This window comes from Salarias fasciatus, chromosome 4 (assembly GCF_902148845.1).
Source record: "Salarias fasciatus chromosome 4, fSalaFa1.1, whole genome shotgun sequence".
Classification (NCBI taxonomy): Eukaryota; Metazoa; Chordata; class Actinopteri; order Blenniiformes; family Blenniidae; genus Salarias; species Salarias fasciatus.
In genome coordinates, this window is record NC_043748.1 from 1,785,250 (window position 1) to 1,800,055 (window position 14,806).

Genomic DNA, 14,806 nt, shown 5'->3' on the forward strand with positions numbered 1-14,806 from the left:
TTAACATTTCATCTCTAAAAGCTACAAAGTGGAAAGTTGCATCTGAATGTTTTATTTTCAGATGTTGCTGTCATGATCTCTTTGAAAAACAACCTGCTTTCCTGCTAAATATTAAGTTTTTTTTTTTTTTTTTTTAATTGGCTCTTGGATCATAATCAAAAGAAACTGTCAAGATTTCTTGGGCTTTTTTTTTCCGATGCATTTTTATTTAATAATCCACCTACATAAAAACAGGTGTTTGTCATCCACGGAGCCTTAACAAGTATATCTATATCTATATATATACAGCCGAGGCACTGGAGACGGCTAGGCAAAGACTCACAGCCCGAGCTACCCACCTATAGAGATAAACAAGAGAAGCTGAAGCCAAGAGAATAAACAACATTCTCCAACAACCCAACAAAGGTACGCTCTCAATAGCAGGGCAGCAAGACCACAGCAGATTCCGCAGTGGAACAATCATCAGCCTCTACATGGACGACATCAAGCTGTATGCTAAGAGTGAGCGGGACATCGACTCGATGATGATCCACCTCATCAGGTTATACAGCAGTGACATCGGGATGTCATTCGGACTGGATGAGTGTGGGTGGATGGTATCAAGGAGAGGGAAGATGATCACTACTGAAGGGGTTGAACTACCTGAAGGCAACACCAGAGATGTGGAAGACAGCTACAAATACCCACAAGAAAACGGCAACCAGGATGAAGCAGCCTGGAGGTCAGCCACACCCAAATACCTCCAGAGGGTGAGACAGGTCCTGAACAGGCACCTGAATGGCAAGAATAAAATCCAGGCCATTAGCATGTATGCCCCAGTATTCAGATATCCAGCTGGTATAATATCCTGGCATCCTGGAAGAGATGCAAGCTACCGATATCAAGACAAGGAAACTCCTCATATCCAGAAAACGGCCCCCGATGACAACCTGCTAAGTGAATGCAAGAAGTAAAAGTAAACAATAATCCAACCGTCTGACAAGAAACGCATGAACAAGTCTTTATAAATCTTGTTCGCTCAGGAATGCTTTAATTCTTGGAATATAAAAGATGAGCGCTGCCATATAATCACACCCAACACAAACACAACCTGCAGGAGTTCTTAGTAAATCTGTTTTAGAAACTTTCTGCAGGGCTTTAACTCATTAGCTTGTGACAAATCACGGGCCGCTGCAGCCTTGTTTCAACAGTAATCACACTCTCCAGTAATACGTTTGGGAAACTGGGGAGTCTCCACAATTTGGCTGTTTCAGGAAGCTGGTCAGGCGGATGCGCGCGGCGTTTTATTATCTGGCTGGATTATTAGCCTCGTTAGCTGCTCCGAACGCCGTTGATTTCCCCGGGGCGCCTGGGACACACGTGAAAGGAGCGCCCAGACGAGTGTGATTAAAGAAGCAATCAGCTCCGTTAAGCAATAAACACAGTCAACAGGTGATTTAACATGACTCAGCCTCAGGAAAACCGCCAACAGATGTAAGATAGAGGAGCTCCCACACTTTGTCTTAAAACTGCTCCTATTCAGAAAGATAGAGTCAGCAGGTTTGTGAGATTACACTTAAAAATGTAAATATGTTGTCAATATTGCTTCAAATGCATGGTGGAAAAAAATCAACAGATCGAATGAGAATTAGAAAAAAATCCAGAGTCTAATTCGTCAGCGACTGATAGAACTCAAGGAAAAGAGAAAATGAGACTCTCCCAGACATTCTGTCACCATTCGATGTCCCACTGTCGGAGGGAGAAAAGTTTCTTTGTTCTAACTCTAATTATCTCTCATTCTCCCTTTAATCTGCTCGCTCAGCTCCCACTGCCTCTCTCCGTCTCTCTCTCTCTCTCTGACATGAATGAAAAGTACAGGCTTGTGATGCCTGATTAGCTGCGAGTTTTGAAAAGATTAAATCAATCTGGCTGCAAATCCAACTCCCTGTTTTGTTGTCTAATTGATAATCGCATCATTATTTTTTTTTTTGGCCGGCGGGTGCAAACAATTAGACGATGTGACAGAAATCTCAGTGGGAAGCTTCGTTCTGCAGGTTCTCATGTGCTGTCTGGAAGTTAGTGATGCTCTCCGCCCGGCTTTCCACAATTTCAAGGTTTGCTCTGTTCATTTATTCCCAACGAGCATGTCCTTTCATTGACAAACTAACTTTCTTGTTGACGTTGAGCCTCATGCCCCTGATTTACTAAGATTGTGTCAAAAGCATGATAAATTGCATGCTTTTTCCAATAAATTGTGCATTCAGCTTGCATTTATGTTGTAGGTGAACAGAAAATAAAATATTTATAGAGGGAAAAGCTGTTTTGAAAAGTTCATTCAGCTTTGCAGTGCACTAAAAGTGCAGCCTGATGGCTTCTTAAAATCCTGAGAGGTTGGAAGAGGCACTGGTAGACCCTGCTGGAGACGAACTTTAATAAGTTCTTTCAAGAGCTGCTTTTTGTACTTGAAGTTTAAGAGCTGCTTACAGAAACACAAGGAAAAAAAAAAACATTTTAGTGCAGTTTCTGTGGAGAAACCACTGCCCCGCTGTTTATATTGTGGAGCAAGGATTACAAAGAGCGTTGTAGTCTGCAGACTCCAGGGGGAAACTGAGGGACTTCGTCAACAATCTTATATTCCGTCCTGGACTACACAGGCAAAATATAGCAGACTGTTGATGGGAGCACAAGATCAGACGATGCTTTATGTGGCGCTCAGAGGTCACAGACGCCCACCTGGACCAAAATGTTGGTCTAACAACACATCTCAGGCCTCAAACACTGACATCCTGTTTAAAACATGCCTGATCATTGTGCTTTTAATAATACATGATGAGGAAAGAGGAGCTTTCAAATGTTAGTTCTGTCTGGTTTGGATCCTGTTTGCACGGGGATGATCTGCTGTAAAGGATTTCGTTTCATGTTTGTCTGTCATGGAGCGATTGAATTTAGCACTGAGCTCCACTCAGAGGAAAGGTGACACCCTGGACTCGGACACACAGCATAAGGCTCAAATAAAGCGACATTTCACAAATGAAGAAGGCCACCAAGTCAAATTTTGTGTTCCAGAAAAAAATACTATCTTCTCACAAAGTTGCCAGATAAAAGTCATGGGGGGCCAGCTGAGGAAACACCACAACAATGTTTAAAACAGACGCAACACAAACCTGGAGAAACAATCAGCATTAACTTCACCCAGTTCATCTAAAACACACAATTTAATATTCATGAAAACAAATCTCAAGGTTCCACCATACAGCCACAGAAAGACTGAGATTGATCCTTTAAATATTAGAACACAAGTCCAATTCCTCCCCTGCATCTCATTTGGAGTTTCCTGGAGGAGACGTCAGCCTCCTACTGGATAGATGGATAAATGCACAGGTTAATAAACAAATGATGAATTGATCAGTGGGGGGAGAGCGTGGATGAATGGTTCTATAGAGAAATGGATTTATGGATGTGCAGGTAAACCACTAGATGAAGGACAAACAGAAGATGGATGGATCCATACTTATTGGATGGATTTAAGGACGAAACGACAGACGCCGTTGAAATGGATGAAGGGATGAGTAATGGATCAATACGCTAAACAGAAGATTGTTAGACGAAGGAATGATCGATCAACACTAGAGTTGGGCGGTATCCAAATTTTGATACCGTCATACTGTCTCCACATTTTACCCCGGTATCCGGTATTACCGTGACTAATTAAAAAATTATAACTCAAAGCTCAGACAGCATCACCAAACTGTTGGCTTGTCCCTACACCGTTCAGAAACTGAAAACCAAACACTAATAATGAAAGAACAACAACATAATGTGCAAAATATTAACAACTTTTATTAGCAACAGCTTATAAAGTGCAAATACAACTAACAATTAGCATAAACATCCAGGTCACTCGGTGCGTAACTCGCCATCTTTCTCCCCCCCTCTCTCTCTCTGTCTCTCTCTTTGTCTCTTGCTCTCTCTCTCACACTCGCACTGTCACGTGATGACGTCATGTTCATAAACTTAATCAAAAGTCTCCAAAATTAAACTACTGTGGAAGTAAAACTGAAAATTCAACCACATATAAGTGCTGCTGGACAAAGAATCATTTTTAGGCATTGAATAAATTATATTTTATATTTAATCCTTATCTTCTATATAAGTGCATTGCCATTTTTTTCCAATGACGGTATTGAAACTGATACCGTTGCTTTTGAAAGACACCGCCGGTATACCTTATTACCGCCCAACCCTAATCAGCACAATCAGCAGACATACGTCTGAATGGATGGAGCTGTGAATGGACAGGCAGAAAGAACTGTAACCACAGAAGTGGCAAAATGAGCCTGAATGTACTGAAATGAGGTCAAGATGTGCCGCTCGCATCCACACCTGACGAACAAAGCAGGCGTGTTTTGTCTGTCGTCCTTTGAGAAACACGAAAAGAGGAAAACACTTGTCTGCAGTCTCCATGCATTGAAGACATTCAGCTGATGGAGTGGCTATAGAGGAGTGTATATCATTCACGTGAAATGGGAACTGGATAATGGAGACTTTCCAGAGGCTGAACTGTTTTCTGCCCTCAGAAATCTCCACAGTGGAGCCGCTGTGTGAACAGACGAGGCTGCTGTCAATGTCAGCGTGTAACTAGCTGCAGTGGGAGGCTCTTTTGCACGTCCTGCACACACACTGTAAGACTGAACAAACTCAGCTGATCACTACACTGCGCACTGTGGGACCTTCAATCACCCGGCGGTCAAGCTGCAGCACAGCCATTCACAGAAGGCCGCTGTGCCTGCTTCCAGCCACGCTGATTCAACTGAAAACAAGTGATAAGAGTGATCTGCTACACAGAAACATGCTGAAAGCAATATCCAAAGCAAGGTCGACGACTGAGAATGTATGCGAGAACATATGTGTGTAATTGAACAGTTTGTATTCCTGCTGAAGGTCATCACAGGACACACACTTTCCCCTCATCCAGAGGGTTAAATGAAGAGTTTTAAGTGAGAAGAGACTCTCTTGAGTGCTGTGACAGTCTCTTTAGTGTTTGATTCTTCAGATTGGCACCAGGAAATAAAAGACTCCCATCAGTTTTGGCAACACAACACTGCAGCATTATCACAACTCTTGAGAGAACGAAAGCTCTTAAAGCAGGAAGGAAAAGCCTCTCGTCAGCCTTTTCACTGTGCGACCTGGTCCAAGTAATAAATACAAGCCATCCAGATGCTTCCACTATCAAATCAGAGTAGTTAAAGCGTCACTTACCCTGCCTTTGAGCAGTGTAACACATGAGAGAGGAGTCTCTCTTCTCAACGTCAACGGTTCACCTGAGACATAGATCTAGTTTAGAGCTTGTGCCCCAAATGTGGTGAGATTTTGGTATTTGATGAAGGTTTAATTTATAATTTTAAGTTTATCACTTCTATATGGTTCGTGCTGTTTGTCACAGTCCCTTTTTATAAGATTTTATCAGCTAATTGGAATGTCTGAAGCGATCAATGACTCTGGGAAGGTTTTTTTTTTCTGGTTTCCTGATCTCCTTTTCTCTGCTGGCCCCGAGCGTCAGTCCTCTCTGTGTGAATGTCATTTGGTAAACATGAGCTTGAACAGTGTTCAGACGGACAGATGGAGACTGGATGGATCTACAGGCTCGATAGGCGGATGAATGGACGGACATATGGCCGGAGGACGGTTGGATGGTTCGGTTAGAATGGCTGGCTGATCTGTACTTTTAAGATTTCTTTTTCATTTGCCTAAAAACAATGTCGCGCTTGTGCAATGGGAGCTTTAGCGCTCTTTGTAAGAACCTTGGGGTGGATTTACAATTTTCCAAGTAATTTAGTTGTCTGTGTGTGAATGGGCCTTTTCAAAACTGACATTTTGCTCTTTTATAGTAAATCGTGTGTATGATTTGATACATTTCTCTTGGGAGCTGCACAGCCTGTCCCAGAGTCCTGTTACTCTGTGAAATAATGCATGCAAAGCAATCGATCATCAAAACACATCAAGAATAAATATATATGAGTTTTAAAATATATGTTTGGTCTAAATATTTCACAGCTCTTTGCGGGCCGAAAACTGCCTGAAATATCTTGAGTCATAAGTGACCGTGCAGCCATCTTTCACCACAGGAATGGAGAAGAAATTGTGCGCGCTCGGTAATGAAATTCACTCCACAGGTCTTTCTTGGCTCAAACCCAAACTAATCTAATAAACATCCATGAATTCATTTTTGAATTAACCTGCCAGCACTCGTCTCGGGCTGAACAGATAACCTCCTGAAGGGAAGCAATGAAGACCTGCCTAACATATAATAAACAATCTCAGGTGACCTTTGTGGTGTTAATTCATTTTCCACATTTTGCGGCGAGCGCGCCTGAAATAGCTCGGCGATAAACAAATGATTCTGTCAGCTGAAAATTAATAAGCAGCTATTTTGACAAGCTATGAAATATTTGAGATTTCTATTTTGGGGGTCATTGAATGAGCTTTCTGGTCTTTTCCATACAATAAAATCATTGTATACTTCATAATTATTGATGGCTAAACTGAGAAAACAATTCAATTCAATATATTACTGTGATATTTGACAAATTTATCTGATCTTAAAGGATATATGATGGATTTGTATACAGTTTTACAGCTGTTGTGTATTTAACTTTCAATTTCTTATCCAGCTCCAAAGCCCACTTGTTATTTTTAAAGCTTTTAGGTTTCAGAGTTCGTGGGGGACGTTACTGTCGAAAGGGCTTTTCAGTATTTAACAAAAATATATTCAAAACAACAGGGCCTTGTTGTGCTGTGCAGCATTTCTCCTGAATAAAATGTGAAGCATAATGAAGTCTCATTAATCAGATTGAGATACTACCTCAACTCATCCAGTTGGCTTTTTGAATCAAGATTTTGGGATGACCTATAAAAGCCAAATGTGCAGCACTCTAACAAGCGGGGAAGTCAAATTCATTTCCATTCACGGGGCACATGCAGTCCAATTTAATCTTGGATGGGCTGGAGCGGCACAGTGGAACAGCTCCAAGTTTCCCCTTCGCCTCAGAGCAACAAGGTGTGATCGGAGAAACCCAAATGACTTGATCATTTTCAGGAAAATTAAGTGCCATCTCAACATAAACCACCGATGTCTGTCGGTGCAAAACAGAATACAGAGACTCACCAACACAGTGCAATATAACTGTCTACTACTGTTGTTTATGGTTGTATTTGGCAAAAAACTGAAGATATTAGAGAATATTGATACTTAGTCAAATCTGTGACATAACAGACGTGTAAAACACTTCAACACCCTGATCTCATTGTTTCTACAACCCTCTTTAAAGCACTTGTACTCCCAACACACACCCACACACACACCATCAGGGTGTTTACAATGAGCTGCTGATGCACGATGGCTGACCTCCAGGTGATTCTTAAATATCTGTTAAGTGAACTGCGACTGAACCCAGGCTGAAACTCAGCCACTTTACAAAAATAATTAGCAGGAAAACTGCAACTGCTGCTACGCTGTAGATTTCAACTATAACTGGAGGTCCCAGTGTGGATAATCCCCCCCCCCTCCCCCCCCCCCCCCCCCCCCCCCCCCCCCCCCCCCCCCCCCCCCCCCCCCCCCAATGCCCCCATTAACAACTGAAATCCCTTTGCTTTTACCTTCAGGGCAGTTCTTGAGTTGTATGTCTTCTTTTCCCTTTACAGCATTCAAAGTAAAAGATGGAAAATCGTTATTGGGCTGAATTAAGGCCAAACACGGCGCTCTCTCTGAGTTCCAGCTTGTTGTTTCCAGCGTTGGATTTTCATAAAAGCAGCAGTGCCTAATGAGACCTGACCTGTGCTTGACTCCCGCACCATCCGAGCCGCTGTAATGGAAACACTTCATCCGATATTAGAGGTATGTCGAGCAGATGTGTGTGTTGGGGTGGAATTGTAACTCGTCAAGCTCACTGTACAATTGATGCGACCTGACTTATTGTTCGTTTGGAGGGAGTCGCTTTGTGCAGACTCCGGAGCTCAATGGTCCCAACTCCCACCGATAAATGTTGACGACGTCTTTAAGTCAACGTTAAGGTCGCGGCCACACTTCACCAGTCAAACAAACCTGAGGGGAAGTTTACAGCACAGCACCAGTCAACCGGATAACAGAGCAAATTAAAATATTGAATAAGTACACATGCAGAAGAAATTCACTTGATCTCACAAACTGCATCTGACAAATCAGTGATAAACATGTTGTTTCCTTTTAGAAAGAGATCAAATTAAAAAAAAAAAAAAAAGTATATTGAACCCAACCACAATCTCAAACTGTATTTAATGATCTGTCTATGATAAGCAATTATCACTCAATCAATAATCTGCACATTGAGAACTTAAAACTCTGGATGAGCTGGAATTTTCTGCTTCTGAACTCAGATAAAACAGAAGTTATTATAATCGGACAAAAACATCTGAGATGATCTAAACTTACAGTAAGAAGAATAAAGAGGGAGGAGACTGGAGGAACCTGCTAGGAGTTATTTCAGATCAGAACGCCATCTTGAACTCCCACTTTAATGTGTGTTAAAATACCTCAATAAGTTTTATTTAATTCTCTAATTTAAATTTTTGCAATATAAACAATATGGTAAACCACACACTTTCTTCATAACTCATTATAGACAAAAATGTTCGCTAATGAATATGTTTCATCCTTTTAGAAGGGTTATCCTTCAAAATGGTGAAATATTCAATAACCATAAAAGTTTTTACCTATTTAAATGTCAGTTTGACTCCATTATACAGATACTTCAGTCATTTTTGATGGCAGTGCCCTGCACTGCTGCAATTGCATCTGCTTGCAACAGTCAAGGCACATTTGGACTCATAATTTATCTTAGATTATCTAAATCTGATGTTTTTTCTTTCTTTCTTTTAAGATAACACTGTGCTGAGCCGCTTGAAACAAAATGTTCTGTTTACACTTGTGCATACTGGAATGAGAAAAAAAAGTCTAAGTCATTTATTCGGCTGCCAATGTGCGATTTAAAGTCTTTAGGTCTTTAAATTAAATATACTGTGGATGATTTTCACATAATTTAGAGACCAGGGACTTAGTGCGTTTTTCAATGATGCGCATGCGCACATCATCCCATCGGCAAATGCCGGAAGCGAGCGTGCGTGCGTGAGCTCATACTGCTTACCTGTGCGTGCACGTCGCTGTCGCCGCCGTAGAATTTCTTAAAGAAATTCTGATGAAATCTGCAAAACACTGAATGGTTGAGAGAGGAGCTCACGAGGTAATCCAATATTCGTCCGCACGCGCAGCCTGAGCGGAGCCAGCCAGGTGTGAGCACGCTGAACGTCATTACGTCAGAGCCCCTCCTCCGCCGCCCCCCAGGTTGATTGACATGGCGGAGAGCCAATAGCGGAGACGATCACCTGGAACGCGGCAGAAAGAAAAATCCTCCACGCGACCTTTAAGGCTGTTGTCAAATAAACTTTGAAACATCTGGCAAGGGATGAACTCCGGTGGAAAAGTGAACTCGGTATTTTCACAGATGGTTTATTAATGCAAGATAAAAAGATCTGTTATGATGAAATATTAGTGATAAAGTGTAAAAAGTGTTACATTTTCTAAATGAAACTATAATATTACAAAATGTCTAATCATATTTTTAGTTGGCCAGACTGATAAAAAAAAAAAAAATCTGCAGCAACTGAGCAGCTGTTGTTTGTGGGAATATATCATTTTTAGGTTTTCTTTATTTCTTTATTTTTTTTTAATGAATGTGAGCTGGAGTTGGCATTTAAATAGATACGATATTGATAATTTTGCAGTATTTCACAGCTCTGAACCTCACTGAAGGCCATCGAGAGAGGAATTTTGACAATTTTGTCCATAATAATTGTAGAAGATACACTGAAATACATTTAAATAATGTATTAAAAAAAACATAAAATAAACTCAACAGTAGTTATACAGTATGTTACAAGTGTAAATACACACTGTCTTTTCTACAGACAACAGCAACATCATGTGATCAGCCTGGTCCTTTCAGGGTTAAAACCTTTAAAATGACTGAATGTTTGATCGCTGACATTAATGGACAAAACAACGAGGGAGAAATAATCCAGGACATTTTAACAGCAGTGTTTTTGGAAATGGACATTTTTATCCTTAATGGCTACAGACGGTGGTAAATCAAACTGATGCCTGAAGGTTGAAGCTGCTTCAGAATAACAAGCCACAGTCATTAAAGTATTTTAAGATCCATCACAATCACTTCTCCATCATCCAACTTCTTCTTGTTCCACACGAGAAGACAAAAATCCTACTGGCTCATCCACAAGCCGAAAACCGCAGTGGCTGATGGGTAGTTGTCATGGTCTTCTACTTTATGCTAGTTAGTACTTCATTTTGCTGAAACTTTAATGGTATTGATTATTCTGCTGACTATTTCTAATTGTGAACCCTGCCTACGCATGCACATGACCTCCGCCTCAGGTAGGAAACAATTCAGCTACTTAGAAGTATTGTGTTCTCCAAATTGTAAATGAGTAGTATTTATTTATTTTATTTATTTTATTTATTTTTTTGGTTGCTTTATTAGACATTCAGCTTATATATCAAAATACATGGACACATACACCATTTGGGACCACTAGATATCAGCAATGGAAAACAGAATGGTGCTACAGTATCAATAATAAATCCTCCTATCTTATTTACTTCGCAATAAGAAAAAAGCTACAAAGCAAAATTTAACTAAAAATGATAAAAGGTACAGCAGAAAATGAAAACAGCTGCAAAAAGAGAGTTGTGTCTAAGAATCATGGTCAACATAGCAGTTTCACCCGCACATGAAAAGATGAATATGCCTTTACAGCAGGACCATTTACATTACCATTTGAGTACAGTGATCTCGTTGTCATGTTCAAGAAACCAGTCTGAGATGATTCGAGCTTAAGACATGGAGCGTTTTCCTGCTGGAAGTAGCCATCAGAAGATGGGTCCACTGTGGTCATAAAGGGATGGACATGATCAGCAACTATACTCAGGTAGGCTGTGGAGTTGTGTCGATCCTCAGTTGGTACTAACGGGCCCAAAGAGTGCCAGGAAAATCTCCTCCACACCATTACACCACCACCACCACCAGCCTGAACTGTTGATACAAGGCAGGATGGACCCATGGCGCCAAATTCTGACCGTACCATCCTGAATGTCTCAGCAGAAATCCAGACTCATCAGACCAGGCAACGTTTTGGTTTCTGTGCAAATTGTAGGCTCAGTTTCCTGTTCTTAGCTGGCAGGAGTGGCACCCGGTGTGGTCTTCTGCTGCTGGAGCCCATCTGCCTCAAGGTTCCACGTGTTGTGTGTTCACAGATGCTCTTCTGCATACTTTGGTCGTAACGAGTGGTTATTTGAGTTACTGTTGCCTTTGTATCAGCTCGAACCAGTCTGACCATTCTCCTCTGACCTCTGGCATCAACAAGGCATTTTCACCCTCAGAACTGCCGCTCACTGGATATTTTCTCTTTTTCGGACCATTCTCTATAAACCCTAGAGACGGTTGTGCGTGAAAATCCCAGTAGATGAGCAGTTTCTGAAATACTCAGACCAGCCCGTCTGGCACCAACAACCAACAGCCATGCCAGGTTCAAAGGCACTTAAATCAACTTTCTTCCCCGTTCTGATGCCCGGTTTGAACTGCAGCAGATCGTCTTGACCATGTCTACATGCCTAAATGCACTGACATGCTGCCATGTGATTGGCTGATTTGAAATTTGTGTTAGGGTGCAGTTGGACAGGTGTACCAAGTGGCCGGTGAATGTATTTTACAGTGAATCATCACATCCTCAAAACCTCTAAACTTACTCTAATTCTCAGTTTGTTTCAACAGGTAATCATGACCATGCCATTGAGTTGTAGCTTTATGGTTGGATTACTAACTATTTTCATGGACAAAGTTGTTTAAGAGTTGTTCCTAATAAAGTAGTTGGGGAGTGTGATGTGCTGAGATTAATGTCAGGCTGTCAGGTATTTCATTATCTGCTGTGTTCACTTCAGAGCTTAACTTCAGCTTTATGCCGTCATCAGATCCAAATATAAAACCAAGCAATCTCAAAGTAAAGCTGTTCCCATCAGCCTTTTACCACCCCAGCTGCTGGAAACATTTCATGCTTCGTCATAGAGCGTTGAGGATCCATGATGCTAAGCTAATGGTACCGTCCGGCCATCACCAGCTATCACCGAGCGTCCGGTTTAAAGACCAGGGAGGAAAACTGCTGTCCGTGCAGTCGTCGGGTTAATGGCTGGACATCGAGGAAGCTCAAATCCCACAGAGCTGATTTCATGGATGAATTTACTTCCTCTCGGCTTTAAACACTCGGTGCACTTAGCGCTAATTAGCAAATGGGTTAAGCTAGTGAGGACTGTAAACATTTTACCAATGGCTGACATTAGCATTATTCCCGGAACACCGCTGCGTCATAGGAGTGACTCCCGCAGACGGACAAACTGATTTGTGACGCTCGGCTTTGCGTTTCCTCTATCTCATCGTGTCTGAAGCATTTTTTTTTTTTTTTTTTTTTTTTTTTTTTAATTGTTGAGAGGTGACTCACAAACAAACTTATCTTCCTCCATCTCTGGGAAAACAAACACGCCAGGCGCTGCAAAACAACTTTTCATTTAATTGTTTCACATTAAAAACACGCACACTTTGTTATGCTGCATCACAAAATGAGGAATCGTCGTCCCGCGATAACAATTTGAAGCTGGGAGAGAAGAAGAAAACAGCCAGTGCTGTGGCCACCGCCGGCGGCGTCGGCCCGAGGACTGCGTTGGTCTGAAGCCACGACATGAGATAGTACACAGAGACAGCAGGTCGAGCCACAGATGGGAAATCATGATTCAAACAGTCTCACTAAGCACTTGAATTCATTCCTACCTGTAATGTACATTACAATAATGACAGAGACCATGCCGGGATGATCATGGACGAGAGATCAGATGCAGTAAATCTTCCAAACAGTCTCACAAAAGCTTTTGGTGTGAAGCCATATATACGGGAACGGTCGACTCCCAGGCCAGCGGGGCTTCGGCTGGACCTGGGAAGAACCTCCGGAGCTCACGGTTCAGTGTTTTTCCTGTGACATTCAGCTACCCCGGGATGATACTGGCTGTTACGTAATACACTCACCTCGTGAATGCGGACTGAGAAACATAAAGCATAAAAAAAAAGAAGTGTGGATCTGGATCTGTAACTGGTCGCTTTTAGTTCAGGCATGTCTCTGTGGTACTGTTTTTATGAAAAAAAAAACCCCAGAAAATCCATCATTTACACCACTACACACTTTGATTCTCCTCTTTTAAATAATTTGTTCAATTGTCAAACCTGGGGATTTTTTATTTTTTAATTATTTTTTAAAGATCTATTTATTTCAGTGGTAGATTAGCTTTCCAAAATGTCACCCCAGCATTTTCTTAATGAATTAACGGCCTCACGACGCCGGGGTCTTACTCGTTTACGGCGGTGTTTTCTGCCCTGCTCAATGCCTGACAGGCGAATAAATCCCGACTGCGCCTCACTTAGCCGGGCGCTGTGGGCGAGGTGCAGCAGCCAGAAGCCAGTCCTCTCCTCACATAAATAAACAGCCCAAAAGGAGGACATCCGCACCGCAGGAAGTCGTGCAGTAAATCCGCAAACCGACGAGACGGAAATGACATTAATATGTAAAAGTAATGATCCAAAATGTTGACGTTGGTGAGCTCTGCTAAAAACAGTCAGGTGGTTTCTTCCGTTCCCTCTGTGGTAACAGTCGTACATCACTCGCCGTAATTAAAGAAATGATAAACTGCTCATTGAAACAAGTTTCTTTTTCTTTTCTTTTTTTTTTTTAAGAGATGGATTGGTCACGCCTGAACTATGATTTTAAACAACCATATGTTCAATCTGTACATTCGAAAGTTTGTTATGCCCTGTTACAGGCCCGTCCCGCTGATGATGGAGAGAGAGAGAGAGAGAGAGAGAGAGAGAGAGAGAGAGAGAGAGAGAGAGATATGGCACACATGTACAGTAAAGCAACACTGCAGTCCAGCGTACGCATCAGCAAAGAGAGCAAGAGAGATCGACGCATGCAGTTTGTACAGTTGGTTTGGCAGTGAGCGACATATGAAGGTGTTTGTTACACGGACACGCTGCTCCGGGATGACTCCCCTTCACGGGCGCCTGGCCCCGCCCGGCCTCCCAGCCGTCCGTGGGAAGGCCGCTGTCCTCCAGCAGTGCGGAGCAGGGTGACAGAGAGCGCCGAGGAGTCCGGCCGACAGCTCCTTAATCCCCATTAGTGGTCCAGACTTGGGGGGGGGCGGCGTGCGCCGTCCTCACGCCGACACCCCCCCCCCAATGCCCCCGTCCTCGTCTCCTCCCCTCCCCTGGTGAGGTCGCCCGGGATCGCGAAGGGCGGCGCGCCGCCCAGTGTGGCTCTGAGGGGGAGGGGGGAGGGCTTCAGCAGGCGATCTCCTCCAGGGTGCCCAGCGTCGTCTGCAGCGGGACGGTCACGGTGTGGCTGATGGACTCCGAGTGGTTGGCCACCGGGTCGCAGGAACTCTGGGAGGGGAGCCATCGGGAGAGTTTCAGAGCAAGATCAGACATTGAAAACAGCGTATGCAGTGTAATTTATCGGTTAGCAGTGTCTGCCCGGTCATGATCCACCCGATTGCTTCTGATTGGCTCGTCAATCCTCATGTTTCATGGTAAACACAGACAACTACCAATCCATTAAATGAAGAGTAAGGTTGCTCATGGTTTCGTCATTGTAGACAAAGAAAATAGACAACATAGCTTATAGA

General features: G+C 42.7%; 1 protein-coding gene across 3 annotated transcripts in view; it reads right to left on the reverse strand.

The window, feature by feature from the left end:
* Window positions 1–14,196: 14,196 nt before the first annotated feature.
* asic2 (acid-sensing (proton-gated) ion channel 2) overlaps window positions 14,197–14,806 on the reverse strand; it is a 361,085-nt gene continuing 360,475 nt past the window's right edge. For 2 of the 3 annotated variants that reach the window (XM_030090324.1, XM_030090323.1), the window contains exon 11: window positions 14,197–14,564. In XM_030090324.1, the coding sequence (XP_029946184.1) occupies window positions 14,463–14,564 (102 nt within the window). In that variant the 3' untranslated portion in view covers window positions 14,197–14,462. The remainder of the gene's footprint in view (window positions 14,565–14,806) is intronic. The other variant, XM_030090322.1, reaches the window with a different exon arrangement.